This window comes from Perca flavescens, chromosome 20 (genome assembly GCF_004354835.1).
Source record: "Perca flavescens isolate YP-PL-M2 chromosome 20, PFLA_1.0, whole genome shotgun sequence".
Lineage (NCBI taxonomy): Eukaryota > Metazoa > Chordata > Actinopteri > Perciformes > Percidae > Perca > Perca flavescens.
Window position 1 is genome coordinate 24,241,013 of NC_041350.1, and position 18,924 is coordinate 24,259,936.

The 18,924-nt window shown below is 38.6% G+C and overlaps 2 protein-coding genes across 4 annotated transcripts; both read left to right on the forward strand.

The window, feature by feature from the left end:
• The first annotated feature begins 4,003 nt into the window (after positions 1–4,003).
• Positions 4,004–9,051, forward strand: tp53i3 (tumor protein p53 inducible protein 3). The gene is made up of 7 exons (XM_028565978.1): positions 4,004–4,389; positions 5,436–5,510; positions 5,660–5,833; positions 5,996–6,263; positions 7,123–7,335; positions 8,314–8,510; positions 8,601–9,051. Exons 2-7 carry the CDS (start codon positions 5,457–5,459, stop codon positions 8,796–8,798), a joined length of 1,104 nt encoding a protein of 367 aa, XP_028421779.1. The 5' UTR covers positions 4,004–4,389; positions 5,436–5,456; the 3' UTR covers positions 8,799–9,051.
• A 746-nt stretch (positions 9,052–9,797) lies between these two features.
• On the forward strand, positions 9,798–14,613 carry dnajc5gb (DnaJ (Hsp40) homolog, subfamily C, member 5 gamma b). Of its 3 annotated transcripts, none has more exons than XM_028566664.1 (6): positions 9,798–10,001; positions 10,340–10,469; positions 11,082–11,295; positions 11,485–11,638; positions 12,594–12,659; positions 13,955–14,613. In XM_028566664.1, exons 2-6 carry the CDS (start codon positions 10,357–10,359, stop codon positions 14,026–14,028), a joined length of 621 nt encoding a protein of 206 aa, XP_028422465.1. In that variant the 5' UTR covers positions 9,798–10,001; positions 10,340–10,356; the 3' UTR covers positions 14,029–14,613. The 3 variants fall into 3 exon arrangements, with proteins under 3 accessions (XP_028422465.1, XP_028422466.1, XP_028422467.1); XM_028566665.1 differs by having other exon boundaries at positions 12,597–12,659; XM_028566666.1 differs by lacking the exon at positions 12,594–12,659.
• Positions 14,614–18,924: the final 4,311 nt, after the last annotated feature.

Consider the following 18,924-nt stretch of genomic DNA (forward strand, 5'->3'; position numbering starts at 1 on the left):
GCTGGCCGAAAGTTTAAAGGTCCAATATGTAATATTTGTACTGTAATAAATCCAAAAATGACACCAATGCCTCATCAGATATTAAGGAAACATGTTAAACTGAAATACTATCTTTTCTGACAACTAATGTCAGTATTTTTTTTTAAATTTACATTCCGTGACGGAATTTATGTTTATGTTTTGATCTGTGTGTTGTTATCAACGGCCCAGTTTGAGAGGCAGGCCGGGTTGCCAGATATACCTGTAAAAACGTAAACCCAGCACGCTACAGCTGTAACGGTAGTACAGCCATAAAAGCAGCAAACAAACGAACAGGATCAACGGAGATAGATTTCTACATGACATAAAAAAAGAAAACCACATGTTTCTAACAGTTGTGTGACCAGAGACGTAACAACCCCCTGGTAAATATTGGAGATGTATTTGAAAGATGGAGACAGCTTAGATCCCAAAAGGATGCAGAGTTGGCTTATTTTCTCCTGAACAGGTAAGCATTAGCTTCAGGCTAATTTATCACAGCTACTAGGGATGGGCATTTTTTGTCATTTCAACATTTGTGTACTCACATTGAATTATATAGCTAGAGTACCCGAGTTGGTTACTCGCAAAAACAATTGGGACAACCAGTAAAGTGATCCCGACTGGTCCTGGCTAACGCCGCCATGCTAACCCTGCTAACTGTTAACGTTACCGGGAGGACCAGGCAAGCAACCCATGGCGGTTTACAGTGTGTAGCCTCTTCAGCAGCTGGAGCCGACAACGGTGAGTTATTTTAAGCCACGAGAGGGGGGCTGTAAATCGGAAAGAGAGGACTGTGAGTTTGCAGTGCGTTTAGCGATTCTAAGCCAATGAAGTGTGTTCCGTCGGCAAGGTAGTGGTATTTTTAGCGTTTCGTATTGTAATTCTAAGCCGAGGAAGTGTGCCTGACTGGCGTGTGGAGAGGACAGTGAGGTTGTTGTGTTTTTAGCGGTTCATACTGTCATTTTAAGCCAAAAAAGTGTGTCTGTCAGTTGGTTACAGAGCTCCGCGTGAGCACGGGCTTTTATGACTGTCAATTTAGCCAGCATCTAACGTTAGCTACTCCGCTGTGCTGTGGAGTAATGTCTGGCTATGTGAGACTAGCATCTAACGTTAGCTACTCCGCTGTGCTGTGGAGTAATGTCTGGCTATGTGAGACTAGCATCTACCGTTAGCTACTCCGCTGTGCTGTGGAGTAATGTCTGGCTATGTGAGACTAGCATCTACCGTTAGCTACTCCGCTGTGCTGTGGAGTAATGTTTGGCTATGTGAGAAAATCGTCTAGCAACATTGTTGTGAATGCTGCGGTCTCAGCCTGGCAACCCCCGTGAACTTCGAGTCTGGGCAGGAGGGGGCGGGGGAAACGACTCTCCAGTATTTTGAATTGGTAGTGCAGTAACTATTTTAACTGCTAGCTGCCAGTATTACATACAATATTACATATTGCACCTTTAAGGACTCACATACACATCCATTTGGCCGGCGTCCCTGCAGCCCTATGCTGCAGCCAAGAAACCGGAGGAAACATATTGAAACGTAGAAATAGTTAACCGATTAAAGCCAGTTTGTATTAAATGCTGAGGCTCTTACTACCAGTTATGAGTAAACTATTTTATTTTTCATTTTTTATTTCACTTTTATATCATTTTTGTATACATTTATATTTATGGAATTTTGATGGGGGCGGCTCCCCAGCGCCCTCTATTGCCACTGCCCAGCAAACATTTGGACGTTTAATCACCGTTGAAAAGACGTCCGTCCGAGACGTCCCGTCATGGTTGAAAAATAGTTCCAAAATGAAAGTTGAACCGACGTCTTTGACGTCACTTGGCCGTGAATTCCACGTCTTTTCTGGCCGTGAATTCCACGTCTTTTCTGCCCGTCCCTGGACTCCAGAATTAGTCTTCTTCTGGATGTTTATAAGGTGTGTTTCTGCATAAGTGTAAGCTATAAGCCTGCATATTAAACAATCATACACCCATTGTGTTAAATCGTGAACGGCGATCTTGACGTTTACACATCTAAACTTGACAAAGGTTATAAAAAGGTCCAAAATCGGTCGAGTCATACCTGAACGTCTATAACACGTTATAATCACGTGTAGATCAAACAACACTTTACTTATACATTTAAGTTCTTAATATAATTAATTGCATCTGAATATAGGGTTAAGGTTTGTTGCATGTAATTATGCATAATTTATAGTTATTACAGTAACTACATGTAACAAGGACACTGTAAAATAAACTGTTCTTATTTTCATTTTAGTAGTTCATTACAAATGATCATAAAGATAACGGGATGAACTACAAAGCCACAAAATTCCAAATCACATTTATTTATTTTACGGTTTATACAATACAGATTCACCCGGGAAACAGGAAAAACGTGTTCATTACAAAACAAATTCAGTTTTAGCTCAATTCCGTTAATTTAGTTCAGTTCAATAACACTCACAACAGTCACAAATATCTCCCTTTGTGTAGCAACTTTTTGCAACATCATTTCCACCAGGAAAGTTATTTGTTATAACCCCACACTCTTCCTGGAGCATGTTTCAAGTGTTCCACCATAGCCGCATCAATTTCTGATTCAGTTGAATTTGGGCTCCACCTCTTCACAGCATCTGAGGGAAGAGAATATTACAATAATAAACAAAACAAATAGTAGGAAAAAAATTACATTGAATTATTGTCGAAATGTTTTTATGGTCCTATAACTAAATAAAAAAAAAAAAATGAAACAAGATTTTGCACCAGTTTCATGAATGAAACTGAGTTAGAAAAAGCTAAAATCAATATATATATCCCTAACCCATTCTATGAAAAAAAATGTAGGATTACTTCACCTTAGAAAAAATAACCAAATAAGGTAAAAAAAAAAATCACGATTAACAGTACAGTGCAGCGTAGCAATTGCATGCAATGTTAAAACATACACTTTCACACCTTTGACTGTAACATTAAACATACTTAATACTATGGTATACCGTTGTATAAGTTCAAATTAACTTTTAGCCTACTAACGTTTGCTAGCTAGCTAATTTTAGCCAAACTCAGTACATTTCAGTTGACAATGTGGGCATCATTTCTTTCGGTTCATTCATGTCAAACAAGTAAAACTCAAGCACGTTAATCTAATTTTACAAAATGTACTTACCCAACAGTAGATTTTTAATAATATTATCGATACAACTCAATTCCTCCTCTCTTCGTGGTTGTTCAACGTTCAAGTTACTGGCTCCGGAGTCTATGGGGAGAACGCGTTAACATCTCGCGAGATAATCTATCCTATCGCGGGATTTTGTTACTACATCTTGGCAGCAGTTTCCATGTCAATGGCAATTACATGTTATATATGTCAATGATTACATCCAACTCCGACATAAATGGTGACCGGATATATTTATGTTTTACATGTATGCATACATTCATTTAAAAACAAAAAACAAAGAATACATCAGGTACAACAGGTTGAAATAATGACTAAAATGCAGTGGCTTTGCAATCACTTAACCACACTGGGCACTGTGTAATTATAATTTATTTAAACAACATAAAGTAAATGTACTTTGTATACAAATCGTGTTTCTTTTTCTCTTTTGCTTGACTAGACGTGTAAAAGACGTCAGTGGACGACTATCCACAGCCTTGACTATAGACGTGTAAAGGACGTCAGTGGACGTCTTCACAACCTTTTAAAAACTTGGCGAATTAAATTAATTATTGCAGTATTAACCATGCAAGGGTTTAGCGCAGCTTTATCACAATTGATTTCATAGAGGGGCATGATGGACTATAAATGCACGTGTAAAGGACGTCACTTAGTGGACGTCCACTTTTCACAACATGGTATATGTTGAAGTACACGTAGCTAAAAGAAAAAAATAACAATTATACATGCAACCTCACAGAACTGTTGACATGTTCAAATGTATCTGAATGCATTTTTAGGAAATGTTCTGTGTAACATCTTTTTACCGATTTATGCCGTCCTACGCGACTATTTTTGGCCAGGGACACAACGTTGCCGTCGGACCAATGTTTGCTGGGTGGTGGCAGCCCCGTTCTCCACACTGCCAGGATCTGACAGAGGATGAATCCCATAATTTCCCTTTTACTTGTTTTGCCAGAAAACAGTCACATTTAAGTACAATGGCCTTAGCAACCTAAGAAAACCAGCTTTTATTGTCCAGTAGACCTATTCCTTTAAAATGCCTCGTCATGTGGAAGACAGACAGCCGGCCCCTTTGCTGGTTTGATCCCTCCCGCGCCAAACCGGAGCAGAGTCTGGATGATGGCACCACAACTACACTTCCCAAAACCTCACACAGTCATCTCAGAGTTGATCAACTGTTGACATCGCTGTCTGGTAAGTTCACGTTATTAATGTTTTATCACAATTTCGGCTAGGTAGCAGATCGATTCACTGTCAAATAAGCAGCTACCGTAAACTATAAACTGCTGCATTTTCTTCTTCTACTGATGGCTTAATGTAACTTAATCAAGCTGTTGTAGTCTATCTACCACTTTAGACACTTTAATCGAAGATTCTTTAGTCTTAAGGGCTGAAAAGTTTTGACATCACAGCGCAGGCGCGTTACGTATCGGCTCATCCCTATGCTCATTCCTGTATAACGTAATGATGGAAGTTCATTGACCCTCCGTCATATCAATACTGAACTACTTTACTATTACAACTGTTTCCTCTTCTCTATTCTTCCGTTTTCCCTCTGCTTCTTCTCCTTAATAGTTTTGTTATTATTTGCACCCATGTTCCCTACGCAGTGAAGCTGGTAGCTATAGCTACATGTTTATGATTTGTACCTGTATGGAAAGCAAAATGGCCCAAATTTTTTTTTTCATGTCCATTCTTTAAAAGGTGTTTTTACCTAGCTAAATTATGAAATAATATATATTATAGAATAATACCAACAAAAACAACACATTTTGTATGACCTCATTTAGCTTTGCAGAACGTTTTGTCTATGTGTGCCCATGCAGATTTGATGAGATTTCACTTAAAGAGGAACTACACTACTACACACAAAATATTTTTTTTATAATTGCATATATTCTTGTCGGTAACACAAGAGATTTTTTCTCTCAAAAATATTAGCTTTTCTCCAGAAATGGCAGAGACAGATATGTCAAGCTATCGGCATGGCAATGACACATGTTTTTGTGACATTTGTGTTCTTGTGGTTTTTAAGATGAAAGAAAAGGTGCAGAAAGATCTTTTTGGGATGGGATCTATAAACAGATGTGCATTTTTCAGTCAATCCCTCCATTTCCCAGGGATCACTTAGTTATAAATAAGGATATAACTTATTTTCTGTAAGAACAGATGCTCTTGATCTGTTCAAGTATGGTTGCTGTTGATAATTCCTGCCTACGTTTGCTTTTCTTAAATTACAGTTGCCACTGCTGCCGCTATAAATGCATCATATCCTGCACACTGGAAGAGTTTTACTCAGAAACACCTACCAGACAGTGAGTGTTTGAAACAGCCAAAATAAAAATTGCTTGTATAAAATGACTATAGGTTATATTGCTTCAGTTGTCAACCAGCTTTAAGCTAACAAGGCAAGCATTTGTTTAATTTTAGTATTTAAACATATTTTTCTATTTTCCCTTTACAGGCCTGGCACAAGTGTTGCTCTAGCTTTGCCAAGATGATGCGTGCAGTGTGTGTTGACGTACCAGGAGGACCAGAGAATTTGCTGCTGCGAACTGTCTCGAGACCTCAGCCCAAAGGTGGAGAAGTCCTGATTAAAGTTCATGCAACTGCCCTCAACAGGGCGGACTTACTGCAGGTATAATGCAATTCTTACAAAGCATAAGATTACTACAGTCTCTGTGCTTAACATATCTATTGTCCTGCTAAATGTGGTTATTTAACTTCATGTGACGACATTTTTATATTTTGAAACAATTACAATTAAGTCAAGTGCAATCCTATTTTTCTGTTTCCACAGAGGCGAGGACTGTACCCTCCTCCTCCAGGTGAGAGTGACATTATAGGCCTGGAGGTGGCTGGCACTGTGGATACTCTGGGCCCAGGGGTGAAAGGAGGTTGGAGGCCAGATGACAGGGTCATGGCCTTGCTCTCTGGAGGAGGATATGCAGAATATGTTTCTGTGCCCGAGGAGCTTCTCATGCCCGTTCCCCCTAATCTCACTCTCTGCCAGGCTGCTGCGATCCCAGAGGCCTGGCTCACTGCTTTTCAGCTACTGGTTTTCATAGGTACAAAAATATGCCATCTCACTGACTATGTTTACATGCACATAATATTCTATTTTTTGACCTTATTCCGAAAAAGACGATGAAGCTGTTTACATGGCTAATGAGAGTGAATATTCCACTAATATTCCCATTTACATGTAGCCGTGCAAAATACGATCGTTTTCAAAGTTTACCAACGGTGGCAGACTTGTTGGACCGTGCGAACACAGCGTCCCTCTTTCACTCCTTCAACCAGCTTCTCGAAAAGGTCAACGTATCTATGTGTGCACATATCCAAAAACTGTTGATATCCAAGTCTTTGATAATATTTAAAAGTAGCTGTGTTTCTCCTTTTTGGGTCTGCAGCCTTGCAAACCGTTGGCTGGTTGATTTGTGTACAGCAACCATAGCAACACACAGAGCTGACCATAAGCCGTAAACAGGCAAGAGGCCGTAAACCCCGATTGAGACGCATATTCCAAATGCGCTGTATGCATGTCCAAAGAATGCCTCTAAAACCCGAATAACACATCTTAATCTGAAAATGCTATATTCTGAAAAAGGCCTTATTCGGAATATCCAACCGGAATATGCTGTTTAGATGACCTGTATCAAATTCAGAATATTGTCATATTCAAAATAATAGTGGAATATTGGTGTGCATGTAAACGTACTCATCTGGTTAACTTAAAACTAATGCAATACATTATCTGAAACTACAAGTTTATCCAAACAATTAAAGATGGTAAAGTATTATTTTCTATTAGTTACCACTTCACTTTATACAACCTTTTCCCTGCCTGTTCCCTCTCTATAATTAACAAGGGGGGAAATATTAAATATATTAAATTCTTGTTGCCACCTGTCTTCTCTGCCACAGCTCAGGTGAAGGAGGGTGAAGTAGTTCTGGCTCATGCTGGAGCCAGCGGAGTGGGAACAGCTGCTGTTCAGCTGGTTCGTCTGTTTGGTGCCGTGCCCGTCGTTACTGCAGGGAGCCCAGAAAAACTCAAGATGGCTGAGGCTCTGGGAGCAGCAGCTGGGTTTAATTACAAAGAAGAGAGCTTTGCACAGGGAGTGCATGACTTTACAGGAGGTGAATTGTGTAGCTGTGTAGACGGTTCACTATGCTGCAGAAGACAGGGCTAATCTTCTGCTAAGCATTAATTGTAATATTTTTTTTATTGTTCTTATTGCAGTGATCCCACACAATATGTCAGTGTTATACACTTTTCATTGGATTTTCTGTGCAGCTGTAACTAATAGTTCTTATTTTTGTTATGGAAATGTACACCAGAGAATATTTGGTGAACAAAGACATGTTTAAAAAGTTGGAATAAAAAAATAGAATAGAGATGGCTACATGTCTAAGCTTTAAGTGATTATTATATATTTTTCTTACTGTCAACAAATCCCATGAAACGCCTAAAACCAACAATGTGTTAGTTTATCTCTAAATACTTGTAACTTCCCTACTGCCACTGTGCCAAAGTCACAAATATATAGTTTAATTTATTTTTTTTAAAAGCTAAGTAGTTCCCTAAAACAGCTGGGCAAACAGGAAGAAATTGTGAATTTGTTGTGGACTATTTTCAGCTGTGGATTAATACACATTTGGTGCTTGAGTATTACCTGCAGAAGGACTGTATTTGGGAATGAGTCAAAATAAACAGCACCAGAGTTCATAATGAAGGAACATTTCGTCCAATATACATCATTATGTGGCTCATTTATGTGTATTCAGTAGTTCTTGAACAACAATGGAGCACTAGGGTAAAGAGGAATAAAATATATCAGACTTTGACTACACAGATACTACTTACTGTTAAAGATCAATTCATTGTTGGTTTTGTTCTTTTCAATAGTCTGACAGTAAGGAAAATACAAATTACCACCAGACATAAAAGGTATACAGAACTCTTGATTATGTTTCAAATAATTAATGTAACATATGGGTATATCACTGATGAGAATTAAAATAAAACCAAATTAAGAGTCAGAGTTAAGAGTCAAATGCAGATTAAATATTCTGCACAACTCAGTTGTGTCACTAATTACTGGGTTTTTTTCACAGGCAAGGGAGCAAACGTCATCCTTGACTGCATTGGTGGGTGTAACTGGGAGCAAAATGTGAGCTCTTTAGCCACCGACGGCAGGTGGGTGCTGTACGGCACCATGGGAGGCAGGGCGGTCGAAGGAGATCTGCTGGGCAAACTGCTCTCTAAGCGAGGCCACTTGCTCTGCAGCCTCCTCCGCTCTCGCAGCCTTCAGGTGAGAATTCATGCTGACTCATGTCGACAGTGCTGAAACATCTCTTGTATTTACATGTCTGTAACTTGCTTTGCATTTTTCTTTTCACAGTACAAAGCAGACCTGGTGAAGGCTTTCTCACACCGAGTGTTACCGTGTTTCTCAGAACAGCCCGCATCCTTGAAGCCAGTGATTGACAGCACGTTCAACCTGGAGGACATCGCAGAAGCTCACAGGCACATGGAGGCCAACAAGAACACGGGGAAGATTGTCATTAATGTGATTCCTCAGAATCAGGATACTCAGTGATGCACAGCTGCAGTAATATTAACAGAAATGTAATTGCTCTGAAGTACATTTGATCTATGTCATTTGAAAACTATTTGTCTAACACAAATATTGATAGTGATTTCAAATATGCCTTAACCACCAATAGTCCAAAGATGATTTTTAATTTTACATTGCTGTCTCTTCTGTAGTGTCATGATTAACCATAACCACTACTGTTTATTATCCATATTGTGTTTTTGCTGGATTAAAGAGACCAACACTGACTCCTCTTCACTGATATCATACAAATACTATAACATATTTTACTAAATATTACAGAACCACACCAGAAAACCATTAAAAGAAACCTGCGGTAAAAGCATAGCTATTCTCCTGTCAAACATAATCAAATGGCACACTGTAGCATGTGCAGTTGTATTATGTCTACAACAATTTTTTTGCAAACAATGCATAACAATTTTAACCAGTAGTATGCTTACAATTCCAAATTTCCCATAAATCATATTTTACCTTCTTTATAAAAGTGTGGTGGTTACTAAAATGCTCCTCCTCAGAGGAGGAACCCTTTACATTTTGGACTTTGAATCTTTGGATTTTAAAGGTGGGACAAATTTCAACTACTGTATAAACTGCTGAATATTCATACTAATTCACCATAATGTATTAGTTTATTTATATTTTTGTATGAATCTACATCTGCAAAGTAACTTAAGGTAAATTAAGTGGAGTCAAAAGTACAACATTGGCTTGAAGAAGTAGAAGTATAAAGTTGCATAAAATAGAAATACTCAAGTACCTCAAAATTGTACGTTACGGTACTTGAGCAAAGTTACATTCCACCACTGGTATTAGCAAAGTAATTACACACATTCAGTAGTGCACAAAACACTTAATATAAATTATATTAATACTTATAAAGTAAACCCTTATTTCGTTATTTATTAAATACATTCAAATTCTGCGTATTTTAAACGCAGCCGCGCACGCAGCAAACTGAACGATGACGTGAAAGGCTTGCTTCCTGTCTTAAGCTTCCTGCTTAGCTCTTTAAAGCTTCCTGCTTAGCTCTTCGCTGTTGAAGTTTTCCTCCATGAGGAGAGACGTTTGTATAGAGGAAACTGAGTACTATCAGCTTCACTACATGGAACAAACTTTAGGACAATCCACGAACACTTTTCGGACTCTATGATTCGGGCAAAAACAACGATATTTATACGTCCAGTACGTAAGATTTAACGTATAACTTCCTCCTCATGCTAAAGTTAGCTAAATCAGTTAGCTTTTTGTCGTGACTAAAACCAAAAGCTCCTTTATTCTAAACCGTCTCTGCTTAAACGTTACCCCGCAGGGTTTAACATTAAGTGAAGTAACGTTAAACGTAATTGAATATTGGAGTTAAGTCCTGTAGCTAAGTAACTCTAGTTATAAAATTAATATTATGGGCGGTGGTGGACTCCCAGCATGCTTTACTTCTCGTTTGTTGTGGTTTATTTACTTCCTCGCCGAGCTTATTAGCCATTAAAAGGTCTTACTCCATTTGTTTGTTTTTTATGTCCCAGCCGCCAAATCCTGAAACATGCAGGACCCAAACAGACCTCAGCGTAAAATGTCAACAGCAGGAGACAGCTTGTACAAACTCCTGGGGCTGGAGAAAGGAGCATCTCCAGAAGAAATAAAGAAGGCATACAGGTATGTTCATAAAGATAAATTCATCAGTTCATTTAGCATTGAGTAAACCCTTGGAATTCATGGCTGTATGTGCGTTGTTTTGTTCTATTCTATAAATGGGTGCAAAAAAGAAATCAAATTTGCACTGCATATTGGTTACACAAGGCTGCAATTTTCAGAGCTTTGGAGTTCATGCAGTACTTGTTAACTATTAACTTGTACTGGATTTGTGCTGTATATATGGAATTTAGACATTTTATTGACCAATCTCATTAGTCTAAATATGTTGTTCGATTTGAGTTGAACATCTATTTTGCTTTAAAAAAAGGTTGTAACTTTTTTTTCCAGAACACCTTCTCGTACCATATATATATTTTTTAACAATATACAGGCATACAAATGACTTATTCTAATAAGATGTTAGAGCATGTTTACTGATTGTAACCATATACGTTTACTGTTAGTTTTTGTACTTTAAAAGGAATGTGAGTCCCCTATGTACAACTCTTGTGGTTAGACTGGTTTGTATTATCTGGTTGTTGTGAATGACGACAATCCTTTTAACATCCACTGGAGTGGCATCAAGGACAGTTGCATAGTCTGACTAAGAGTGGTATTCTCACTTGTTTTCAGGAAACTGGCGTTAAGGCATCACCCCGATAAGAACCCGGACAACCCAGAAGCTGCTGACACATTCAAAGAGATCAACAATGCCAACTCCATCCTCAGTGATGAGAACAAACGGAAGATCTACGACGAGTATGGATCCATGGGCCTCTATGTGGCTGAGCAGTTTGGGGATGAGAGTGTCAAATACTACTTCCTCATGTCCAAGTGCTGGTTCAAGGTGAGGGCCAATGTGGTTTCGAAAGTCTGAAAATTGAGTGAACGTCTGACTGAAAATGTAATCTAGCTTTTTCTATATTTTAACTGCCTTCATTTAGTTAATTTTATTTTGTATTGTTGAGATGTAGTAAATGTCTGCATACAACTATGACATACATACTGACATTGATTCCCTTTCCTTTGTGTTCAGACCCTTGTGGTGTGCTGCTGCTTTTTCACCGGCTGCTGCTGTTGCTGCTGCTGCTGTTTCTGCTGTGGGAAGTGTAAAAAGCCAGCAGACGGGGAAGACTTTACCTATATGGACCCAGAGGACCTCGAGGCAGAGATCAAAGAACAGAATCCAGGTGAGGAACTTTGTTCTTTTGGATTTACTTCAGCTCGTAAAGGATATCTTCCAGCTGCTCACATAAGGGCCATCACATGTTGTCTAGATGGTGCCTGTTACATCAGAGTGCATGTAAAAGTTACACTAAAACTAAAAGCAGTTTTTTCACTTAGTATTTCAAAATCATTTTCTAATGGGGTTTATCGTGGATACTTGCTTTGTTGAAATATACATTCAAATGCAGTATTTGCACTGCAAAAGGCAGCATTCAACATCAGTGGCCCCAAATAACTGAAAATCCTTTAATGAGACAGTCAGTTAACTGCACACAGCACTATCATTATTTATTACATTTATATAGCGCTTTATCATAGACACTCAAAGCGCATTTGGGGGGGGGGGTGGGGACTGCTCTAACACCACTAATGTGTAGCACCCACCTGGGTGATGCACGGCAGCCATACAACGCCTTACGACGCCAGAACGCTCACCACACATCAGCTAACTGCACACAGCACTATCATGTTTCCTGAGCAGTTTGTAATTATTTTACAGCAAAGCTTGTCAAAAGGATAAAAGCTTCATCGGTTTGTATTTCATTAATACATTTCGATCACTTACTTTCTGTGGAAGGATGAGTCGTCACATGACAGGAAAATGCCATTTTGATAAATTGGATGCATCCAGTGTCTAAATTAGGAAGTACTTAATGCCGTTTTCACAAAAGCTTTTTTGTTGTGTGTTTTAACTGAATGGTCTATTGTAATTAATTCAGTCATGGAAATAATACATTGCTGGAGAGTGAATAAAGATGGCTATGTAACTCTGTAATTTTAGGAACAATTTGAAGTTCCTAGATTTTGAACAAAAACCTATTTTTCAGACTTGGTGTTTGGTTAGAGCGCTTTTTATAGTGAAATTAAGCCTGGTAGAGATTTAAAGGAATAGTTTGACATTTACACTTTGTTTCACAGCAGGAGACCATGTAATAGTTATTCAGCCGAGCCCTGGCACTTCAGATAATGGTGTCACCCCATCAGGTAAAGTTCACCTGTCCTTCAGCTGACTGCTGTTCTGAGCTAATTCACTAATATGGCAGAAAATGAAGCAGCATGTCCTCGTGGAGGGATTCATGTTTTGGCACCTTCTAACACCTCTAGCTCCAGGCGTGGAATGTGCGTTTGCCAAATTACATACTAACATTCCTTCAAGTTCTGCAGGATTGCTGTTATTAAGCCATTATTTGTTTATGACCCGTGTCCCCTGTGGCTTATTAATAACTGTGCTTGCTTACACTTGGATGACTGGATAATATTATCAATGAGCACAGAGGGTAAAACAGTGTACTAAAATGCTAACCCTAATTATCAAGAGCAGTGGTTGTCAATCTTGAAGTTAGATCATTTCAAAGGAGCCACACAGTTATAAATTGTTAATTATTAAACTAATCAACCGGTCTTCTGTTAACTGTGGAAATGTTTATCCCTTGTGTGTTGTCCTTCGGGTCCCGTTGACCCGAAGGACAAAACAAGGGTTAATACAGCACCTTAGTGTTCGTTTGAACAGCATTTTGGTCAGCTTAAACTGTATTTAAATGTGTTCTAGAAATGAACTTTACTTACTTAACAAGAGACTTACTTACTTACTCTCAACAAAGTAAACGGAAGTACATAGCCCTTGTTTAGTTTTTCGGGTCACCTGGACCCGAAGGACAACACAAGGGTTATAAGCCAAAAAGATGTCTTATCAGAACTACTGATTTAAGTGACTGCACTAAAAACAATTTTATGGATTTAAGGCTTTTTGTGCAGTTTTTCCCCCCCTTTCTCTTAAGCTAGTTTGTTTTAACATTTGCTCTGCTCTCCTGCTCCTCAATGCTGTATAATATATTAACTAATGTAAGGTTATTGAGAATATGTCTCTGTACTTGTCATAGTAGAACATGGTTCTTTAGTTACTTTTTTCGTTGGAAGAGTTTGTTCACCATTATAAATCCTATACCACAGGCCAGTGCTGGGAGACCTATTGAAATCACTGACTAACAATATATTAGTAGTCATACTCAAGTAAAAGTTCTGCATTCATTTGTATAGAAGTATTAGGAGCAAGATGTACTTATTAGACTGCAAAATGTTGGTGTAATATTACATTATGGGATTAATATTACTGATTCATCAACATGTAAGCAGCATTTTAAATGTGGTCGTGGTTTGCTATGTCTTAACATACATTTTCTTCCATTTGAAACAAACTACTCTGTTTTGCGGTTTATGCTGAGGAATAATTACAAGTATAAGAACGTTAAAACTTCACTTTTTTTTTTCCACACCTGTAGGTGAAAATGCACCCATTGTGATTCAGCCTCATGCAACCAACGGCGCCTTGGGAACCAAGGGAGAGGAGTCCTGAGAAATCCACATCGCCATCAGCGCTGCAATGATCTTTTTGAAAGATGATGAGTATACATGTTGGGTTTGAATGTGGCTGACATGCAGAAAACATTCATCTCCAAGGCGTTTGTTTAAAATTAACTAAGCAGCGATTCGATAGTGCCATATTCGCTCTAGTGCCAGTGGGTTTGTCTTTGATCCAATCTATTTATTTTTTAAACTTTTTTTTTTTTTTAAAAGGTGGTATTGGGACTGCATTTCAGTGACCTGACAAGCCATGCAAATCAAAGCTCTGGAATATTTTTTTCTTCATGTGCACTTTTAACGTCAGTTTAAAATCCTAAGGCTGCCACGACTGTCTGAGATATTTTTAAAATGCAACTTAATAGCAAGGTTCCCGATTATTAAAAGCCAACCACTCGGAGATTTAAGCGTTGAGTCATACTGCACATATTGTAGAAATAAAATAAAGGGCTTATTGAAATGATGTACATTATATTGTGATTAAACCAAACCGTGTATTTAAAATGTTTGGATGTCCACTTGTGTATTCAACAGCTTGTAAATAGCACAATTAGAATAAATAAAGTGATGCTGACAGGCAATACAGGAATTATTCAACATTTTGTGAGAAACGCTTAGTCACTATCCGGCAATTAGATGAGATTTTCACATTTGACAACTTGAAGTTCTTGACAGTTGACAATATAGCACCCCGATTCATAAAGTTGGGTTTGAACAAAAGGCTTTGTTGATTTTGCTTGATTTTTAGACACTTCCATGTAGTTAGATGCCAAATTAGATATAAATCTGGTGTTCATTTTGTATAAATGACTAGGTTTGACTTGAACAGCATTTACAAGGCTGAAATGGGTAGTTTTGAATAACTGATAGGACATGAACCTGGCATTAAATATGAAGCTGGAGCCAGGAGGTGATTAACCTAGATTAGCATAAAGACTGGAAGCAGAAAAAGCTAGCCTGGTTTTAAAAAAAAAAAAAAAAAAAAAAAAAAAAAAGCTTTGATGCTAACTTTCTGTTGTCACTGAAATGTTTTTCAACTTGTTGTAGTTGCAGGCGCACTACAAAAGTACTGGGTAGATAGATACATTATTTGTTAAATAGTTCCAGCACATAACTTCCTTTTTCGAACCACTAATTTTCTGGTGCTCTAGCGCACCAGAAAATGTCACTAATTAACACGTATGTTGTTTGTTTTGAGGTTTTCATAGGCAGAGTTTGTTACCTTTCGAAAGCTAGCTGTTCCTCCCAGTTTCCAGTCTTTATAGTCTAAAGTAATTGTCTCCTGGCTCCAGCTCCATATTAACCTAACACACAGACATCAGAGTGGTGCCATCTTCTCATCCAATGCTCGTAAAGAAAGCGAATAAGCGTATTTCCCAATATATTTAATTAGTTCTTAATAGTACTGTCATATTGGACTGGTACAACATGAATAAATAAATAAGGACCATGTCTACAGAACAGGACATGTTTTACTGGTTGGACAATATAAAATATATAAAGCGAACAGGACACAACTTTTCTTTTGCTTCTGATTCGTTCCGTTTTGTTGTCTATTTCTTCACTTACTGTCGAAATATGCACACACGTGGTACGCTCCATAGGGTTGGTCAGGTAGTGGACCTGTGTCGCTGACGTGCACTAACATGTACAAGTGGCACGGTAACTGGCCAATGAAACATGAGCATTATAGCGTTTCAAGCGGGCTCTAAATCGACCAACTAAGCCACACAGACGGGACGTAGTTCTCCACAAAAAAGAAAATTGTGTACTTATTGCGACACTTTCGTTATATTGTGCAACGTGATATTGAGTCGATGTATCTTGCACCCCTACTAGTACTGCTAGGTATTAGTAGTACTGTTGGTTAGTTCGCTGTACTTGCACAGAAGGTGACCTCAAGAAAAACAAACAAGGGGGTGAATACTTGTTAAGGTACTGATAAAGCTCCCACAAATTGTCAGGTATTTTCTGAAAAACACTCTCCCTACACTTGACGCTTAACCCAACTTCACTCGACATCGAGATGACTTAATGATTCGATTTATTGCAGATGAAATTTCTCAGATGTGTCAAAGACAATAATCTCTGGAGTGTGTGAGATGATTTATTGCCGGTGTGTGCCGTGAAATACGGGAATCATGTTTTCTGTGTAAATTCAGAGGTATATTTTTGATTGGAAGTTTTATGACAAACTGAGTGTATATTAATATAACGCCATAAATGATGTCATCTTTCATGTTTGTATTATATTTTTTAGCTCTGCTGGGTGTAGGAATGTTGGGTTTGTGCATTTGGTACAAACCTAAATAGTATGTGTGCATATGTTTTTAGAATTTTGACGAAACAATCCCAGAAATGTATGTAAAAGTCAGTTTTGTATACTTGACAAAAACTGAACAAAAGTGACTGAAAACATTTTAGTTGGATTGTGTTTTATTTTTTTTCTTCAGGTCTGAATGATTTTGATTAAACGATAAAAAGAAAAATTGTATATTTTATCATCTCAACATCGTTTAGGTATTTTCCCCATTCTTTCAACTTTTCCATGGTTGTTTCTGTAAATTGTATTGTTTATGGATCAAATAAACTGCTGAGACTGGATGTCTGAAAGTTGTCTTGTAATTTGAACAGTTTGCTGTCAGTGACCAGCACGTCTGAGCTCAGTCACCTGCCATTGGCTCCTGTTGTGCTCCACCTCTGAGAGAAAACACATGTCGGAGCAGGTGGCCAGTTGTCAAGCTTCACCTTAACATTAGTTTACCTTAAAACGAGCCTCTGAAGGTATGGAGTTTTCAACGGATTCAGAGAAACATCTGATGGAGACTCATTTGGAGGCTCTTAGATGGTATGTTTTCATTCTTTTTATCCAATCATATAAGCTAAGCACAGATTTAATTTATTTAAATCCCTCAAACTATCTTAAAAAGGTACACTGTGTAGTATTTTATTAGCGAAAATCAATGTCTTCATTCATAAATATGTCCTCATTGGTGTAAAATTCCCGCTGCCAATGATCTGGCTTATCCCCGTAAGCGAAGAATTTCTTATCTGCGTTTACGTTGGACGGGCAAGTCCAAGGAGGCTTCCATGTCGTTCTGCTATTTTGAAAAACTATAAATCGCTGAGAGGGACATAAAGCACTAGCCGACCTGTCTAGCTAATCCACAACGCGTTTTCGTTCAGAGCCAGCGTCACGTGACTGAAACCAGCTGAAACCGAGAAGGAGATCAGTGAGAGGCGCTTGTCGCTGCCCCGGCATATTGCCAAGCCACGGGAGAAGGAATCCTCGTCGCCAAAAAAGCGAAAATTGGAAGACATGTTGTCATGGCTTCTTGGTACGTAACCGCTACCACAGTTGCAACACACATTTGAAAAAGCGAGGCGCTAGAGAGCACTAGTCGTTCGAATGCAAAATACAATTTCACCGCTAGATGGGAGAAATTCCTACCCAGTGTACCTTTAAGGTTTAGTTCTCTCTACTCAGGACGAGTCCTCCAGAGGACAGACGTTCAGACTCTCTGTCTGAGTCCAGTGAAGATGGCTCCAGCATGGACGGCCTGTGGCAGCCCGACCGGCTCTGCCAGGAGACCGACTCGATGTCGGCGGCTGAAAGTGACCACAGACGGTTGGCCAGAAGGAAGCTTTTCATGGCCTGCGCCGTCAGCCTCGTCTTTATGACCGGAGAGGTGATTGGTAAGATGAAAAAAATAAAATAAAAGAATCGTCATAACTTATTGATTTCAACCTCCCACTATTGTATCAGAAACTTTGTGACTGAATGTATCCCGAATTACCCTTAATTCTGTCAATAATTGTAAGTGTGATTATTTGAGCAGCTGGGAAATAAAAAGGGATCCTGGTTGATTTGTAAATAGCTTCAGGACAAAGTCACAAGTACTGTGCTTAATTTGAGGTACTTTGACAGTACTACTATTTTCTGCTCCTTTAATATATCTACACTACTACATTTACAGTGCTTTCCCTAGGTTTGTAGAAGACTTAGGTGCAGATATTAGGCAGAGGGTTTTAGGGTTAAGCTTAAAGCTACATTGTGTAAGAATTTCTCCCATCTAGCGGTGAAATTGTATAGGACAACTAACTGAGTATTACTTTCTAGCCCTTCCTCCTACGGTGGCCGAACCCGAAATTAGCTCTCTCCATCGTTTACACGCAGCTGTTCTAGCCACTCCAATATTAACTTTGGTCTTGTTGCTTTGCCTGTCGCGTTGTCGTTTTAATTCTGAGAGGGCGAAATGCGAAATGCGGAGGTATGTCCCTCTTTGGCTAATGTATTTTAAAGATTGAGGCGCTACATGGCTGCCGTCATTTGAGCGAGTCGCTCCTATGTATTCTGAATGATTCAGAATGTCACATTCTACTCTTACGAGAATACTTTTGATTAGTTGGAAGTAATTACACATGAATGAGCACATCTTTGTGAAAGAACAAAGTTTTTTTTTGCTAAGAATCAACTAAAAAAATTACACAATGTAGCTTTAAAGACAGAACTTGCTAAAGAAGTCCACTGCGGACAAACTACAATCATTAGATCTAAGAAAAGTAAACTTAAAAGATATGATCACTTGTGTAGAGGAGACTACCAAAAGGAACAATATAAAAATATATATATATATATATATATATATATATATATATATATATATATATATATATATATATAAGCCAATTTCACCTAATTGCTAGTCTCACATTTCCAGACCTTCCAAGCAGGGTCTGGCCAAAGATCCTCTATAAATGAGATCTTCTAAACCATCTCTGGTCTGGCTAGTACACACAACATTCCGGGAGGAGAGAAAAACGCCAATCACCATCTAGGCTGCGCTAAGTGCCGGACGGGGCCGTGGTGCCGATGCAAAATAGCCTCGGG